The sequence below is a fragment of the Rhinichthys klamathensis genome, unplaced genomic scaffold, assembly GCF_029890125.1.
Source record: "Rhinichthys klamathensis goyatoka isolate OS25496 unplaced genomic scaffold, OSU_Roscu_1.1 h1tg000326l_1, whole genome shotgun sequence".
NCBI classification, from domain to species: Eukaryota; Metazoa; Chordata; class Actinopteri; order Cypriniformes; family Leuciscidae; genus Rhinichthys; species Rhinichthys klamathensis.
In genome coordinates, this window is record NW_026606841.1 from 242,501 (window position 1) to 262,500 (window position 20,000).

At 45.7% G+C, this 20,000-nt stretch overlaps 2 protein-coding genes across 3 annotated transcripts in view; one reads left to right on the forward strand and one right to left on the reverse strand.

Moving 5' to 3' along the window:
• Positions 1-1,986, forward strand: part of si:ch1073-228j22.2 (SPRY domain-containing SOCS box protein 2) — a 2,849-nt gene extending 863 nt beyond the window's left edge. Inside the window, exons 2-3 of one of the 2 annotated variants that reach the window (XM_056271870.1) lie at positions 700-1,455; positions 1,843-1,986. In XM_056271870.1, coding sequence (XP_056127845.1) covers positions 780-1,455; positions 1,843-1,961 — 795 coding nt within the window. In that variant the 5' untranslated portion in view covers positions 700-779 and the 3' untranslated portion in view covers positions 1,962-1,986. Of the gene's footprint in view, positions 1-533; positions 1,456-1,842 lie in introns of those variants that run through there. The other variant, XM_056271871.1, reaches the window with a different exon arrangement.
• A 4,040-nt stretch (positions 1,987-6,026) lies between these two features.
• The window catches only part of cntrob (centrobin, centrosomal BRCA2 interacting protein), a 31,884-nt gene continuing 17,910 nt past the window's right edge, over positions 6,027-20,000 (reverse strand). Inside the window, exons 14-19 of the mRNA XM_056271873.1 lie at positions 10,955-11,102; positions 10,770-10,854; positions 10,540-10,659; positions 9,872-10,350; positions 9,596-9,700; positions 6,027-6,183 (exon numbers count right to left, since the gene is read on the reverse strand). Of these exons, the coding sequence (XP_056127848.1) occupies positions 6,106-6,183; positions 9,596-9,700; positions 9,872-10,350; positions 10,540-10,659; positions 10,770-10,854; positions 10,955-11,102 (1,015 nt within the window). The 3' untranslated portion in view covers positions 6,027-6,105. The remainder of the gene's footprint in view (positions 6,184-9,595; positions 9,701-9,871; positions 10,351-10,539; positions 10,660-10,769; positions 10,855-10,954; positions 11,103-20,000) is intronic.

Below are 20,000 nucleotides of genomic sequence, written 5' to 3' on the forward strand. Positions count from 1 at the left end.
ATGAACACACAATGAACAGCTGTATTATTATTAACTAACATTAACAAAGATTAATAAATACTGTAAGAAATGTATTGCTCATGTTAGTTAGCCTAATACATTAATGTTCAATAGCTAACCTTACTGTAAAGTGTTACCGATGTCTTTAACGAGAGCATAGCAACACATTACATGACATTCAAACAATTACCGTTCAAAATAACCCTCAGTTCTTCCTTCTGGAGCAAAAGATGAACAATTAAAGAGGTTATTACTGTAACTGTACTTGGAGGTTTAATAATTCTGTATGTGTGTTAAAATAGTGCTCATGTTGTTTGAAACAGTAATTATGACTGTTTAAATGGTACTGTTCATAATGTTTGACCAATAAAATATTGTTACACAATATTATAGTAGGTTACTTAAATAATTGACTAAGTCACTTTCTGATACATACAAAATCACAGTTAATGTAAAAGGTATTAAATCCAAACAATGTAATAATTTAATGCAGAAACAATAGGCTCATTGAAGTAATGAATACTTGTTTTTTAACAAATGATTAGTTTAATCATATAGTGTAGTTTGATGAATGTTGTATTATAGTGGCTTGAGTGTAGTTTTGTGTCTGTGAACAGGAAGTTGGTCTAGTTCTGCGAGTGCTGTGATCTGATTGGAGGAAGTTGGTCTAGTTCTGCGAGTGCTGTGATCTGATTGGAGGAAGTTGATCTAGTTCTGCGAGTGCTGTGATCTGATTGGAGGAAGTTGATCTAGTTCTGCGAGTGCTGTGATCTGATTGGATGGGTCTTACACTGAGTTGCTGGCTGAGGGACAGCCATCTTAAAAAACACCACAGATCCTCATCCGCGTTCAGTCCGTTCTCTGAAGCCCCGCCCATTCGGCTCGCGGTGCTTCTGGACACGCCCCCCGTCGCCCCCGGCGACCCTCGATCGCAGTGGAGCCGGACGCACCTGTCGCCTAACCTGCAGGTGTGTGTGTCGGGCGGGAGTGTGTGTCGAGCCCGTGTGGAGCAGAGCAGTGATGCGGTTCGTGGAGCCGTCGGCGTAGAGGCGGGGCTTCACATATGGGAGGTTCGGTGGGAGGAGCTACAGAGAGGAAGCCACGCCCTCCTGGGCGTGTCCACACAGACATGCCCCCTGCAGGCCTCAGGCTACAAAGCGCTAATAGGCGGAGACTCGTGTTCCTGGGGCTGGGACCTCTCGACCAATCAGCTTTGGCATGACGGGAAGAAAAGGAGGCGGTACCCTGGGGGCGGAGCCTCGGATGACCCAAGCGTTCCGGATCGTGTGTTAGTGGTTCTGGACGCAGACGCGGGGACGCTGGGATACGTGGTGGACAACTGCTATCTGGGCGTGGCCTTCAGGGACCTCCCCAAAGGGGCGGAGCTATTCCCTGCCGTGAGCTGCGTGTGGGGAGGAGCTCAAATCTGCATACGCTACCTGTGTGGCACGACACGTGAGTGTGACATCATCACATCAGTATGAAATAGTGTTCATTTAGTAGTGTGCTCTCCTGTGCTCATGTTGAGAGAAATCAAAGTGCAGAGGCATGTGTGTGTGAGTGTGTGTGTAAACCTGATGGTTATTTTAGTTCTAGTTTACTCGTCTCACTTGCACGAAAACATTCAGTATTCCTCAAAATGAATAAAAACAGTGAAATGCAATCAGCCCAGGTGAGGAAAGGTTACGCAGAAGTAATGTAACGCATTACTTTTCACAAAAAGTAACTAAATGCAATTAGTTACTTTTTTTGAGAGTAACGCAATATTGTAATGCATTACTTTTATTAGTGATTGTCTAACGTTGGCTCAGTCAGAACTCTAACGGCTGATGTGTCCCTCAGGAGACGCTCCGGCTCTACAGGCTCTGAGTCGGTTATCTGTGCGCCGGGCCCTGGGGTCAGACGGGCCCCGGAGCCGGACTCTCCCACCGGCTCTACAGCGCCTCCTGCTGGACCCCTGATCACACACACACACACACACACACACACACACACACACACACTCCCTACAGCGCCTCCTGCTGGACCCCTGATCACACACACACACACACACACACACACACACACTCTCTACAGCGCCTCCTGCTGGACCCCTGATCACACACACACACACACACACACACACTCTACAGCGCCTCCTGCTGGACCCCTGATCACACACACACACACACACACACACACACACACACACACACACACACACACACACACACACTCTCTACAGCGCCTCCTGCTGGACCCCTGATCACACACACACACACACACACACACACTCTCTACAGCGCCTCCTGCTGGACCCCTGATCACACACACACACACACACACACACACACACACACTCTACAGCGCCTCCTGCTGGACCCCTGATCACACACACACACACACACACACACACACACACACACACACACACTCTACAGCGCCTCCTGCTGGACCCCTGATCACACACACACACACACACACACACACACACACACACACTCTACAGCGCCTCCTGCTGGACCCCTGATCACACACACACACACACACACACACTCTCTACAGCGCCTCCTGCTGGACCCCTGATCACACACACACACACACACACTCTACAGCGCCTCCTGCTGGACCCCTGATCACACACACACACACACACACTCTACAGCGCCTCCTGCTGGACCCCTGATCACACACACACACACACACACACACTCTCTACAGCGCCTCCTGCTGGACCCCTGATCACACACACACACACACACACTCTACAGCGCCTCCTGCTGGACCCCTGATCACACACACACACACACACACACTCTACAGCGCCTCCTGCTGGACCCGTGATCACACACACACACACACACACACACACTCTACAGCGCCTCCTGCTGGACCCGTGATCACACACACACACACACACACACACTCTACAGCGCCTCCTGCTGGACCCGTGATCACACACACACACACACACACACTCTACAGCGCCTCCTGCTGGACCCGTGATCACACACACACACACACACACACACTCTACAGCGCCTCCTGCTGGACCCGTGATCACACACACACACACACACACACACTCTACAGCGCCTCCTGCTGGACCCGTGATCACACACACACACACACACTCTACAGCGCCTCCTGCTGGACCCCTGATCACACACACACACACACACACTCTACAGCACCTCCTGCTGGACCCCTGATCACACACACACACACACACACACACACTCTACAGCGCCTCCTGCTGGACCCCTGATCACACACACACACACACTCTACAGCGCCTCCTGCTGGACCCCTGATCACACACACACACACACTCTACAGCGCCTCCTGCTGGACCCCTGATCACACACACACACACACTCTACAGCGCCTCCTGCTGGACCCGTGATCACACACACACACACACACACTCTACAGCGCCTCCTGCTGGACCCCTGATCACACACACACACACACACACACTCTACAGCGCCTCCTGCTGGACCCCTGATCACACACACACACACACACTCTACAGCGCCTCCTGCTGGACCCCTGATCACACACACACACACACACACACTCTACAGCGCCTCCTGCTGGACCCGTGATCACACACACACACACAGTCTACAGCGCCTCCTGCTGGACCCCTGATCACACACACACACACACACACTCTACAGCGCCTCCTGCTGGACCCCTGATCACACACACACACACACTCTACAGCGCCTCCTGCTGGACCCCTGATCACACACACACACACACTCTACAGCGCCTCCTGCTGGACCCGTGATCACACACACACACACACACACTCTACAGCGCCTCCTGCTGGACCCCTGATCACACACACACACACACACACACACTCTACAGCGCCTCCTGCTGGACCCCTGATCACACACACACACACACACTCTACAGCGCCTCCTGCTGGACCCCTGATCACACACACACACACACACTCTACAGCGCCTCCTGCTGGACCCGTGATCACACACACACACACAGTCTACAGCGCCTCCTGCTGGACCCGTGATCACACACACACACACACTCTACAGCGCCTCCTGCTGGACCCCTGATCACACACACACACACACTCTACAGCGCCTCCTGCTGGACCCCTGATCACACACACACACACACACACTCTACAGCGCCTCCTGCTGGACCCCTGATCACACACACACACACACACTCTACAGCGCCTCCTGCTGGACCCCTGATCACACACACACACACACACACACTCTACAGCGCCTCCTGCTGGACCCGTGATCACACACACACACACACACTCTACAGCGCCTCCTGCTGGACCCCTGATCACACACACACACACACACTCTACAGCGCCTCCTGCTGGACCCCTGATCACACACACACACACACACACACACTCTACAGCGCCTCCTGCTGGACCCGTGATCACACACACACACACACTCTACAGCGCCTCCTGCTGGACCCCTGATCACACACACACACACACACACTCTACAGCGCCTCCTGCTGGACCCCTGATCACACACACACACACACACACTCTACAGCGCCTCCTGCTGGACCCCTGATCACACACACACACTCTACAGCGCCTCCTGCTGGACCCCTGATCACACACACACACACACACACTCTACAGCGCCTCCTGCTGGACCCCTGATCACACACACACACACACACTCTACAGCGCCTCCTGCTGGACCCCTGATCACACACACACACACACACACACTCTACAGCGCCTCCTGCTGGACCCGTGATCACACACACACACACACTCTACAGCGCCTCCTGCTGGACCCCTGATCACACACACACACACACACTCTACAGCGCCTCCTGCTGGACCCGTGATCACACACACACACACACACTCTACAGCGCCTCCTGCTGGACCCCTGATCACACACACACACACACTCTACAGCGCCTCCTGCTGGACCCCTGATCACACACACACACACACTCTACAGCGCCTCCTGCTGGACCCCTGATCACACACACACACACACACTCTACAGCGCCTCCTGCTGGACCCCTGATCACACACACACACACACTCTACAGCGCCTCCTGCTGGACCCCTGATCACACACACACACACACACTCTACAGCGCCTCCTGCTGGACCCCTGATCACACACACACACACACACTCTACAGCGCCTCCTGCTGGACCCCTGATCACACACACACACACACTCTACAGCGCCTCCTGCTGGACCCCTGATCACACACACACACACACTCTACAGCGCCTCCTGCTGGACCCGTGATCACACACACACACACACTCTACAGCGCCTCCTGCTGGACCCCTGATCACACACACACACACACACTCTACAGCGCCTCCTGCTGGACCCCTGATCACACACACACACACACTCTACAGCGCCTCCTGCTGGACCCCTGATCACACACACACACACTCTACAGCGCCTCCTGCTGGACCCCTGATCACACACACACACACACTCTACAGCGCCTCCTGCTGGACCCGTGATCACACACACACAGACACACACACACTCAGAGGAACTGCAGAGACCTGTGATCACACACACACACCTGTGATCACACACTTTTATACCACTTATTTATATACAAGATTATTTTTATTATTTTATTATATTAAGTTATTTTTGTATTGCATACGATGGTTTATATGATCAGATGGTTGTTTTGCATTTCCTGAATCAGGTTGTAACACTAAATCTCAAAGAAATAAAATATTTCTTATTAATTAGAATGAAATAAAGTGTGTATGTTATTGCCTCAGATTAATGCTTGAGATTCGGAGGTGTCAGGATGAAGAGCATATTCATATTCATCATAAAAAGCCCTTCAAATGCATTGGATAAAATGCTGAATCTCACGGGAAACTGAGACACACGCACACACACACACACACACACACACACACACACACACACACACACACACACACACACTCACTCACGCACACACACACACACACACTCACTCACTCACGCACGCACACACACACACAAATTTGAAATGAAAAAACAAAGTGCTTTAAGAATGATGAGTTTTTATTTGAAATATCAAAAAGCACATAAATAAATGAATAAATGAGTAAAATGTTGAAGATTATCTCCAGACTCTGTGAGATCCTCCTCTGCGGCCGGAAGATCTTCGGCTCTGAGCGGGACGAGACGAGGCGCGCGCCTGAAACACACACACACACACACACACACACACACACACACACACACACACACACACACACACACACACACACACACACACACACACACACACTGATCAGCTCGGATCCACAGGATGCTCTGAGCCAATCAGCCGAGCCGCAAACATCATGTGACTGATGAGGTCAATAAATTATAAAAATAAAACAATTAAATATATAACTACAGTAATATGATCTATTTAATCAAAAATAATAATTTATTTGTAATATTTAATAGTAAAAAAAAAACAATACTAATATTAATGGATGTCTTAATTTCATTTTCAAAGGTTAAACCATAGAGCTTTTATTGCGGAGTGAAACGGAGTGTGTGTTTTATTGGTGTATTATCACATGGCTCTGTGGAATGCTTGATTCTGATTGGTCAATCGCTCCACCCGGAGGTGTGTTAACAACAGAACACAGAAACACACACTCATCCGGGTCACTGACGACATCAGCGCTACACACTCGCTAGAACCGGTTCTCAGTCGAATCAATATTTTGTGTACAGTTATTTAATTTTGCTAATTATCCAGTATCGTGGACTCGCTCTCTCTCGTTTCACACAAACGCAGCGGCGGCCATTTTGTGGCTATTGTTTTGTTCACTGTTGGATTATAAGATACAAACAGGAACGATTTTAAAACAGTTTAATCTGAAATCAATATCTCTGAGCCCCATAATTATTAATGTTTTGAAATGCTGTAATTAGTGTTATGACTGTATAGCGTATCTCTGACATGTCCGTCTTTGATCTCGCCGCTGAAACGGCTCTCTCCGCAGCTCTGCGATTAAACACTGAGATTAAAGCTCTGAGATTAACATATTTCTAATTATGTATTTATGTGGCAAGAGTCCCTGTAATAAACGGGATAACGTTCATCCAGCCGGTTGTTATCTCAGAGTAAACCCCTTCAGGTGTGTGTGTGTGTGTGTGTGTGTGTGTGTGTGTGTGTGTGTGTGTGTGTGTGTGTGTGTGTGTGTGTGTGTGTGTGTGTGTGCGTGCGTGTTATCTCAGAGTAAACCCCTTCAGGTGTGTGTGTGTGTGTGTGTGTGTGTGTGTGTGTGCGTGCGTGTTATCTCAGAGTAAACCCCTTCAGGTGTGTGTGTGTGTGTGTGTGATCTCAGAATAAACCCCTTCAGGTGTGTGTGTGTGTGTGTGTGTGTGTGTGTGTGATCTCAGAATAAACCCCTTCAGGTGTGTGTGTGTGTGTGTGTGATCTCAGAATAAACCCCTTCAGGTGTGTGTGTGTGTGTGTGTGTGTGTGTGATCTCAGAATAAACCCCTTCAGGTGTGTGTGTGTGTGTGTGATCTCAGAATAAACCCCTTCAGGTGTGTGTGTGTGTGTGTGTGTGTGTGTGATCTCAGAATAAACCCCTTCAGGTGTGTGTGTGTGTGTGATCTCAGAATAAACCCCTTCAGGTGTGTGTGTGTGTGTGTGTGTGTGTGATCTCAGAATAAACCCCTTCAGGTGTGTGTGTGTGTGTGTGTGTGTGTGTGATCTCAGAATAAACCCCTTCAGGTGTGTGTGTGTGTGTGTGTGTGTGTGTGATCTCAGAATAAACCCCTTCAGGTGTGTGTGTGTGTGTGTGTGTGTGTGATCTCAGAATAAACCCCTTCAGGTGTGTGTGTGTGTGTGTGTGTGTGTGTGTGATCTCAGAATAAACCCCTTCAGGTGTGTGTGTGTGTGTGTGATCTCAGAATAAACCCCTTCAGGTGTGTGTGTGTGTGTGTGATCTCAGAATAAACCCCTTCAGGTGTGTGTGTGTGTGTGTGTGTGTGATCTCAGAATAAACCCCTTCAGGTGTGTGTGTGTGTGATCTCAGAGTAAACCCCTTCAGGTGTGTGTGTGTGTGTGTGTGTGTGTGATCTCAGAATAAACCCCTTCAGGTGTGTGTGTGTGTGTGTGATCTCAGAATAAACCCCTTCAGGTGTGTGTGTGTGTGTGTGTGTGTGTGTGTGATCTCAGAATAAACCCCTTCAGGTGTGTGTGTGTGTGTGTGATCTCAGAATAAACCCCTTCAGGTGTGTGTGTGTGTGTGTGTGTGTGTGATCTCAGAATAAACCCCTTCAGGTGTGTGTGTGTGTGTGTGTGTGTGTGTGATCTCAGAATAAACCCCTTCAGGTGTGTGTGTGTGTGTGTGTGTGTGATCTCAGAATAAACCCCTTCAGGTGTGTGTGTGTGTGATCTCAGAATAAACCCCTTCAGGTGTGTGTGTGTGTGTGTGTGTGTGATCTCAGAATAAACCCCTTCAGGTGTGTGTGTGTGTGTGTGTGTGTGTGTGTGTGTTATCTCAGAATAAACCCCTTCAGGTGTGTGTGTGTGTGTGTGTGTGATCTCAGAATAAACCCCTTTAGGTGTGTGTGTGTGTGTGTGTGTGTGTGTGTGTGTGTGTGTGTGTGTGTGATCTCAGAATAAACCCCTTCAGGTGTGTGTGTGTGTGTGTGTGTGTGTGTGTGTGATCTCAGAATAAACCCCTTCAGGTGTGTGTGTGTGTGTGTGTGTGATCTCAGAATAAACCCCTTCAGGTGTGTGTGTGTGTGTGTGTGTGATCTCAGAATAAACCCCTTCAGGTGTGTGTGTGTGTGTGTGTGTGTGTGTGTGATCTCAGAATAAACCCCTTCAGGTGTGTGTGTGTGTGTGTGTGATCTCAGAATAAACCCCTTCAGGTGTGTGTGTGTGTGTGTGTGTCTGTGTGTGTGTGTGTGTGTGATCTCAGAATAAACCCCTTCAGGTGTGTGTGTGTGTGTGTGTGTGTGTGTGTGTGTTATCTCAAAATAAACCCCTTTAGGTGTGTGTGTGTGTGTGTGTGTGTGTGTGTGTGTGATCTCAGAATAAACCCCTTCAGGTGTGTGTGTGTGTGTGTGTGTGTGTGTGTGTGTGTGTGTGTGTGTGTGTGTGTGTGTGTGTGTGTGTGATCTCAGAATAAACCCCTTCAGGTGTGTGTGTATGTGTGTGTGTGTGTGTGTGTGTGTGTGTGTGTGTGTGATCTCAGAATAAACCCCTTCAGGTGTGTGTGTGTTATCTCAGAATAAACCCCTTCAGGTGTGTGTGTGTGTGTGTGTGATCTCAGAATAAACCCCTTCAGGTGTGTGTGTGTTATCTCAGAATAAACCCCTTCAGGTGTGTGTGTGTGTTATCTCAGAATAAACCCCTTCAGGTGTGTGTGTGTGTGTGTGTGATCTCAGAATAAACCCCTTCAGGTGTGTGTGTGTTATCTCAGAATAAACCCCTTCAGGTGTGTGTGTGTTATCTCAGAATAAACCCCTTCAGGTGTGTTTGTGTGTGTGTGTGCTACGCTCCTCACTCCACTCCCATGATCCCTCACTCCTGTTTGAGCAGCTCATCAGATAAACACACATCTGTAACCCTCAGTGAATCTCTGCACCTCTGGTTTGTCGAGCTCGTCTGGTTTCTGCTCGTCAGCTGATTCGGCCCGGCGCTGCTCTCTGATTGGCTCGTCCAGGGGGTCGCCGGGGGAACGCTCCAGCAGCTGACAACACAGACAGGAAGAGTGTGTGTGAGAGAGCGTGTGTGTGTGTGTGAGAGAGTGTGTGTGTAGAGCCACGTGTGTGAGTGAGTGAGAAAGTGTGTGTGTTAGCGTATACGTGAGCATGTTTGTGAGAGTGTGTGTTGTACCTGTGTGTGTGTGTTTGTGTTGTACCTTTGACACGTAATACTGCAGCTCACTCTGTCGGTCTTCATTACGAGAGGAAACTCTAGTCCTGTTGGGCGGGGCTTCATCTATGATGGGTGGAGCTACATGTCTGATGGGTGGGGCTTCCTCTCGGATGGGTGGGGCTACATGTCTGATGGGCGGGGCTTCCTCTCTGATGGGTGGATCTATATATCTGACAGGCGGGGCTTTGTCTATTATGGGCGGAGCTTTGTATCTACTGGGCGGGGCTTCACATCTACTGGGTGGAGCTTGATCTCTGATGGGCGTTGCCTTCTCTGCATCGCTACAGTACATCCGCCCAGAAGCCCCACCCCTGTCCTGCCCACTGTCTGCGCAGGAGCTGTGATTGGTCCGGATGTCTGTGGGGGCGTGGCTCAGCTTCAGGTTCAGGTTGGTTTGAGTTTCTCTTGTCTCTTCCTCTGTGAACACAGGCTTGAACCACAATGCACTGCAGTCACTGAGACCTACAACACACACACACACACACACACACACACACACACACACACACACACACACACACACAGTGGATGGATGGGAAATTAAAGAAATAAAAAATGCCCTTGTATAGGTTATTCTTTAAATGATTTCATATATCTAACATGAGTGATATTGGTGTTAGTCGTATATCTGAGCCCTGAGTGTGTGTGTACCGGTGAGATGGCTGTGCTCCAGCTGAGGCTCCAGCGGAGAGAAAGCAGAGCTGCAGTTCATCACACTGGTCTCTCGCTCCTTCTCTCGGGACAGACGCAGAACCACGGCCTGGGGAGCTGCTTCAGCACATCACACACACTTTCACTTTGTCACGTTACCAAAACTAAACTATCAACACTTGATCAAACTTTTTCCACATATATTTGGCCATGAAAGAGAGACTGATCACCTGACACGTGTGTGTCACTCTGAGGAGGAGAAGAGGAAGATGTGGGCGTTTCCCACTGATGGACGGGCGACAGGACACTCTCCATCTACACACACACACACACACACTATTATCATTACGGCCTCACACACACACACTCATTATAATGATCGACTGGATTATGACGACTATAATGAATGCTGTACCTGCTCCTGATTGGTCAACAGCCTCAAAGCCTCCGCCCAATGGGAGCGCATCATTCCCTGCAGGCGGGACACAAGCTCCTCCCTCTGAGTCTCCAGCTTCCTTTTAGACACTGCCATGGAGAGAAGCTCCTCCTGCATCTCTGACAGTCTACACACACACACACACACACACGCATAAACAACACCACACACATTATTATGATTACGGCCTAACACACTCACTCACTCACACTCACTCACACACTCACACACTCACTCACTAACTCACACTCACTAACTCACACTCACTCACTCACTTACTCACTCACTCACTCAATTAATCACTCACTAACACACACTCACTCACTCACTCACACTCTCAATCACTAACACACACTCACTCACTCACTCACTCACTCACTCACTCACTCACTAACACACACTCACTCACTCACTCACTCACTAACACACACTCACTCACTCACTCACTCACTCACACTCTCACTCACTCAATTAATCACTCACTCACTCACTCACTCACTCACTCACACTCACACACTCACTCACTCAATTAATCACTCACTAACACACACTCACTCAATTAATCACTCACTCACTCAATTAATCACTCACTAACACACACTCACTCATTCACTCAATTAAACACTCACTAACTCACACTAACTCACACTCACTCACTCACTCACTCACTCACTCACTCACTCACTCACTCACTCACTCAATTATTCACTCACTCACTCACTCACTCACTCACTCACTCAATTATTCACTCACTCACTCAATTAATCACTCACTCACTCAATTAATCACTCACTCACTCACTCACACACTCACTCAATTAATCACTCACTCAATTAATCACTCACTCACTCAATTAATCACTCACTCACTCACTCACTCAATTAATCACTCACTCACTCACTCACATCAATTAATCACTCACTCACTCACTCAATTAATCACTCACTCACTCACTCACTCACACACTCAATTAATCACTCACTCACTCAATTAATCACTCACTAACTCACACTCACTCACTCACTCACTCACTCACTCAATTAATCACTCACTCACACTCACTCACTCACTCAATTAATCACTCACTAACTCACACACTCACTCAATTAATCACTCACTCACTCACTCACTCACTCAATTAATCACTCACTCACTCACACACTCACTCAATTAATCACTCACTCACTCAATTAATCACTCACTCACTCACTCATTCAATTAATCACTCACTCAATTAATCACTCACTCACTCACACACTCAATTAATCACTCACTCACTCACTCACTCACTCAATTAATCACTCACTATCACACACTCACTCACTCACTAACTCACACTCACTCACTCAATTAATCACTCACTAACTCACTCACTCACTCACTCAATTAATCACTCACTAACTCACACTCACTCACTCACACACTCACTCAATTAATCACTCACTAACACACACTCACTCACTCACTCCCTCACTCCCTCACTCACTCACTCACACTCACACACTCACTCACTCACTCACTCACTTACTCACTTACTCACTTACTCACTCACACACTCACTCAATTAATCACTCACTCAATTAATCACTCACTCACTCACTCACTCAATTAATCACTCACTCACTCACTCACTCACTCAATTAATCACTCACTAACACACACTCACTCATTCACTCAATTAAACACTAACTAACTCACACTAACTCACACTCACTCACTCACTCACTCACTCACTCACTCACTCACTCAATTAATCACTCACTCACTCACTCACGTCATTCACTCAATTAAACACTAACTAACTCACACTAACTCACACTCACTCACTCACTCACTCACTCACTCAATTATTCACTCACTCACTCACTCACTCACTCACTCACTCAATTATTCACTCACTCACTCAATTAATCACTCACTCACTCAATTAATCACTCACTCACTCACTCACACACTCACTCAATTAATCACTCACTCACTCACTCACTCACTCACTCACTCACTCACTCACTCACTCACTCAATTAATCACTCACTCACTCACTCAATTAATCACTCACTAACACACACTCACTCACTCACTCAATTAATCACTCACTCACTCAATTAATCACTCACTAACACACACTCACTCACTCACACACTCAATTATTCACTCACTAACACATACTCACTCACTCAATTAATCACTCACTAACACACTCACTTAATTAAACACTCACTAACACACACACACTCACTCACTCACACACTCACTCACTCACTCACACACTCACTCACTCACTCACTCAATTAATCACTCACTAACACACACTCACTCACTCACTCACACACTCACTCAATTAATCACTCACTCACACACAAACACACTCACTCACTCACTCACTCACTCACTAACACACACTCACTCACTCACTCAATTAATCACTCACTAACACACACACATTCACTCACTCACACACACACACACACACACACACTCACTAACACTCACTCAATTAATCACTCACTCACTCAATTAATCACTCACACACTCACTCAATTAATCACTCACTCACACACACTCACTCACTTACTCAATTAATCACTCACTTAATTAATCACTCACTAACACACACACACTCACTCACTCACTCACTCACACACTCGCTCAATTAATCACTCACTAACATACACACACTCACTCACACACACACACACACACACACACACACACACTCACTCACTCACTAACACTCACTCAATTAATCACTCGCTCACTCAATTAATCACTCACAAACTCACTCAATTAATCACTCACTCAATTAATCACTCACTAACACACACACACACACACACTCACTCACTAACACTCACTCACTCAATTAATCACTCACTCACTCAATTAATTAATCACTCACACACTCACTCACTCAATTAATCACTCACTCACACACACTCACTCACTTACTCAATTAATCACTCACACACTCACTCACTCACACACTCACTCAATTAATCACTCACTCACACACTCACTCACTCACACTCACTTAATTAATCACTCACTCACACACTCACTCACTCACTCACACACTCACTCACACACTCACTCACTCACTCACTCAATTAATCACTCACTAACACACACACACACACTCACTCACTTAAACACACACACACACACTCAATTAATCACTCACTCACACACTCAATTAATCACTCACACACTCATTCAATTAATCACTCACTAACAAACACTCACTCACTAACACTCACTCACTCACACACTCACTCACTCAATCACTCACTAACTCACACTCACTCACTCACTCACTCACTCACTCACTCACTCAATTAATCACTCACTAACACACACTCACTCACTCACTCACTCACTCAATTAATCACTCACTAACACACACTCACTCACTCACACTCACACACTCACTCACTCACTCAATTAATCACTCACTAACACACACTCACTCAATTAATCACTCACTCACTCAATTAATCACTCACTAACACACACACTCACTCATTCACTCAATTAAACACTCACTAACTCACACTAACTCACACTCACTCACTCACTCACTCACTCACTCACTCAATTATTCACTCACTCACTCAATTAATCACTCACTCACTCAATTAATCACTCACTCACTCACTCACACACTCACTCAATTAATCACTCACTCACTCACACACTCACTCACTCAATTAATCACTAACTCACTCACTCAATTAATCACTCACTCACTCACACACTCACTCACTCACTCACACACTCACTCAATTAATCACTCACTCACTCACTCAATTAATCACTCACTCACTCACTCACTCACTCAATTAATCACTCACTAACACACACACACTCACTCACTTAAACACACACACACACACTCACTCACTCAATTAATCACTCACTCACACACTCAATTAATCACTCACACACTCATTCAATTAATCACTCACTAACAAACACTCACTCACTAACACTCACTCACTCACACACTCACTCACTCACTCAATCACTCACTAACTCACACTCACTCACTCACTCACTCACTCAATTAATCACTCACTAACACACACTCACTCACTCACTCAATTAATCACTCACTAACACACACTCACTCACTCACACACTCACTCACTCACTCAATTAATCACTCACTAACACACACTCACTCAATTAATCACTCACTCACTCACTCAATTAATCACTCACTAACACACACACTCACTCATTCACTCAATTAAACACTCACTAACTCACACTAACTCACACTCACTCACTCACTCACTCACTCAATTATTCACTCACTCACTCAATTAATCACTCACTCACTCAATTAATCACTCACTCACTCAATTAATCACTCACTCACTCAATTAATCACTCACTCACTCACTCACACACTCACTCAATTAATCACTCACTCACTCACACACTCACTCACTCAATTAATCACTAACTCACTCACTCAATTAATCACTCACTCACTCACACACTCACTCAATTAATCACTCACTCACTCACTCACTCACTCACTCAATTAATCACTCACTCACTCACTCACTCACTCAATTAATCACTCACTCACTCACTCACTCAATTAATCACTCACTATCACACACTCACTCACTCACTCAATTAATCACTCACTAACTCACACTCACTCACTCACTCACTCACTCACTCACTCAATTAATCACTCACTAACTCACACTCACTCACTCACTCACTCAATTAATCACTCACTAACTCACACTCACTCACTCACACACTCACTCAATTAATCACTCACTCACTCACTCAATTAATCACTCACTCACTCACTCACTCACTCACTCACTCACACACTCACTCACTCACTTAATCACTCACTCACTCACTCACTCAATTAATCACTCACTCACTCACTCATTCAATTAATCACTCACTCACTCACTCACACACTCAATTAATCACTCACTCACTCACTCAATTAATCACTCACTATCACACACTCACTCACTCAATTAATCACTCACTAACTCACACTCACTCACTCACTCACTCAATTAATCACTCACTAACTCACACACTCACTCACTCACTCACTCACTCACTCACTCACTCACTCACTCACTCAATCACTCACTCACTCACTCACTCAATTAATCACTCACTCAATTAATCACTCACTCAATTAATCACTCACTAACACACACTCACTCACTCACTCAATTAATCACTCACTCACTCACTCACTCACTCACTCAATTAATCACTCACTAACACACACTCACTAACACACTCACTCAATTAAACACTCACTAACACACACACACTCACACACTCACTCACTCACTCACTCACTCACTCAATTAATCACTCACTAACACACACTCACTCACTCACACACTCACTCAATTAATCACTCACTCACACACAAACACACTCACTCACTAACACACACTCACTCACTCACTCACTCACTCACTCAATTAATCACTCACTAACACACACTCACTCACTCACACACACACACACACTCACTAACACTCACTCAATTAATCACTCACTCACTCAATTAATCACTCACACACTCACTCAATTAATCACTCACTCACACACACTCACTCACTTACTCAATTAATCACTCACTCAATTAAACACTCACTAACACACACACACTCACTCACTCACACACTCACTCACGTCACTCACTCACTCACTCACTCACTCACTCAATTAATCACTCACTAACACACACTCACTCACTCACACACTCACTCAATTAATCACTCACTCACACACAAACACACTCACTCACTCACTCACTAACACACACTCACTCACTCACTCACTCACTCAATTAATCACTCACTAACACACACTCACTCACTCACACACACACACACACACACACACTCACTAACACTCACTCAATTAATCACTCACTCACTCAATTAATCACTCACACACTCACTCAATTAATCACTCACTCACACACACTCACTCACTTACTCAATTAATCACTCACTTAATTAATCACTCACTAACACACACACACTCAAACACTCACACACTCACTCACTCACTCACTCACTCACTCACACACTCGCTCAATTAATCACTCACTAACATACACACACACACACACACACACTCACTCACTAATACTCACTCAATTAATCACTCACTCACTCAATTAATCACTCACACACTCACTCAATTAATCACTCACTCACACACACTCACTCACTAACTCAATTAATCACTCACTAACACACACACACTCACTCACACACACACACACTCACTCACTAACACTCACTCACTCACTCAATTAATCACTCACTCACTCAATTAATCACTCACTCACACTCACTCACTCACTTACTCAATTAATCACTAACTCAATTAATCACTCACTAACACACACACACACTCACTCACACACACACACACACACACTCACTAACACTCACTCACTCACTCAATTAATCACTCACTAACTCAATTAATCACTCACTCAATTAATCACTCACTCACACACACTCACTCACTTACTCAATTAATCACTCACTCACACACTCACTCACTCACACACTCACTCACTCACTCACTCACTCACTCAATTAATCACTCACTAACACACACACACTCACTCACTTAAACACACACACACACACACTCACTCACTCACTCACTCAATGAATCACTCACTCACACACACTCAATTAATCACTCACACACTCACTCAATTAATCACTCACTAACAAACACTCACTCACTAACACTCACTCACTCACACACTCACTCACTCACTCACTAACACACACTCACTAACTCACACTCACTAACTCACACACTCAATTAATCACTCACTAACACACACTCACTCACTCACTCACTCACTCAATTAATCACTCACTAACACACTCACTCACTCACACTCACACACTCACTAACTCACACTCACTCACTCACTCACTCAATTAATCACTCACTAACACACACTCACTCATTCACTCAATTAAACACTCACTAACTCACACTCACTCACTCACTCAATTATTCACTCACTCACTCAATTAATCACTCACTCACTCAATTAATCACTCACTCACTCACTCACACACTCACTCAATTAATCACTCACTCACTCACACACTCACTCACTCACACACTCACTCAATTAATCACTAACTCACTCACTCAATTAATCACTCACTAACTCACACACTCACTCACTCACTCACTCACACACTCACTCAATTAATCACTCACTCACTCACTCACTCAATTAATCACTCACTCAATTAATCACTCACTCACTCACTCACTCAATTAATCACTCACTCACACACACACACACTCAATTAATCACTCACTCACTCAATTAATCACTCACTATCACACACTCACTCACTCACTCAATTAATCACTCACTAACTCACACTCACTCACTCACTCACTCACTCAATTAATCACTCACTAACTCACACTCACTCACTCACTCACTCACTCAATTAATCACTCACTAACTCACACTCACTCACTCACTCACTCAATTAATCACTCACTAACTCACACTCACTCACTCACACACTCACTAACACACACTCACTCACTCACTCACTCACTCTCACTCACTCAATTAATCACTCACTCACTCACTCAATTAATCACTCACTCAATTAATGACTCACTCACTCACTCACTCACTCACTCACTCAATTAATCACTCACTCACTCACACACACACACACTCAATTAATCACTCACTCACTCAATTAATCACTCACTATCACACACTCACTCACTCACTCAATTAATCACTCACTAACTCACACTCACTCACTCACTCACTCACTCACTCAATTAATCACTCACTAACTCACACTCACTCACTCACTCACTCACTCACTCACTCACTCAATTAATCACTCACTAACTCACACTCACTCACTCACTCACTCAATTAATCACTCACTAACTCACACTCACTCACTCACACACTCACTAACACACACTCACTCACTCACTCACTCACTCTCACTCACTCAATTAATCACTCACTCACTCACACACTCAATTAATCACTCACTCACTCACTCACTCACTCAATTAATCACTCACTCACTCAATTAATCACTCACTATCACACACTCACTCACTCACTCAATTAATCACTCACTAACTGACACTCACTCACTCACTCACTCACTCACTCACTAACTCACACACTCACTCACTCACTCACTCACACACTCACTCAATTAATCACTCACTCACTCAATTAATCACTCACTCAATTAATCACTCACTCACTCACTCACACACACACACACACTCAATTAATCACTCACTCACTCAATTAATCACTCACTATCACACACTCACTCACTCACTCACTCAATTAATCACTCACTAACTCACACTCACTCACTCACTCACTCACTCACTCACTCACTCACTCAATTAATCACTCACTAACTCACACTCACTCACTCACTCAATTAATCACTCACTAACTCACACTCACTCACTCACTCACTCACTCAATTAATCACTCACTAACTCACACTCACTCACTCACTCACACACTCACTCACACACTCACTAACACACACTCACTCACTCACTCACTCACTCACTCTCACTCACTCAATTAATCACTCACTCACTCACACACTCAATTAATCACTCACTCACTCACTCACTCACACACTCAATTAATCACTCACTCACTCAATTAATCACTCACTATCACACACTCACTCACTCACTCAATTAATCACTCACTAACTCACACTCACTCACTCACTCAATTAATCACTCACTAACTCACACTCACTCACTCACTCACTCACTCAATTAATCACTCACTAACTCACACTCACTCACTCACTCACTCAATTAATCACTCACTAACTCACACTCACTCACTCACACACTCACTCAATTAATCACTCACTCACTCACTCAATTAATCACTCTCACTCACTCAATTAATCACTCTCACTCACTCACACACTCA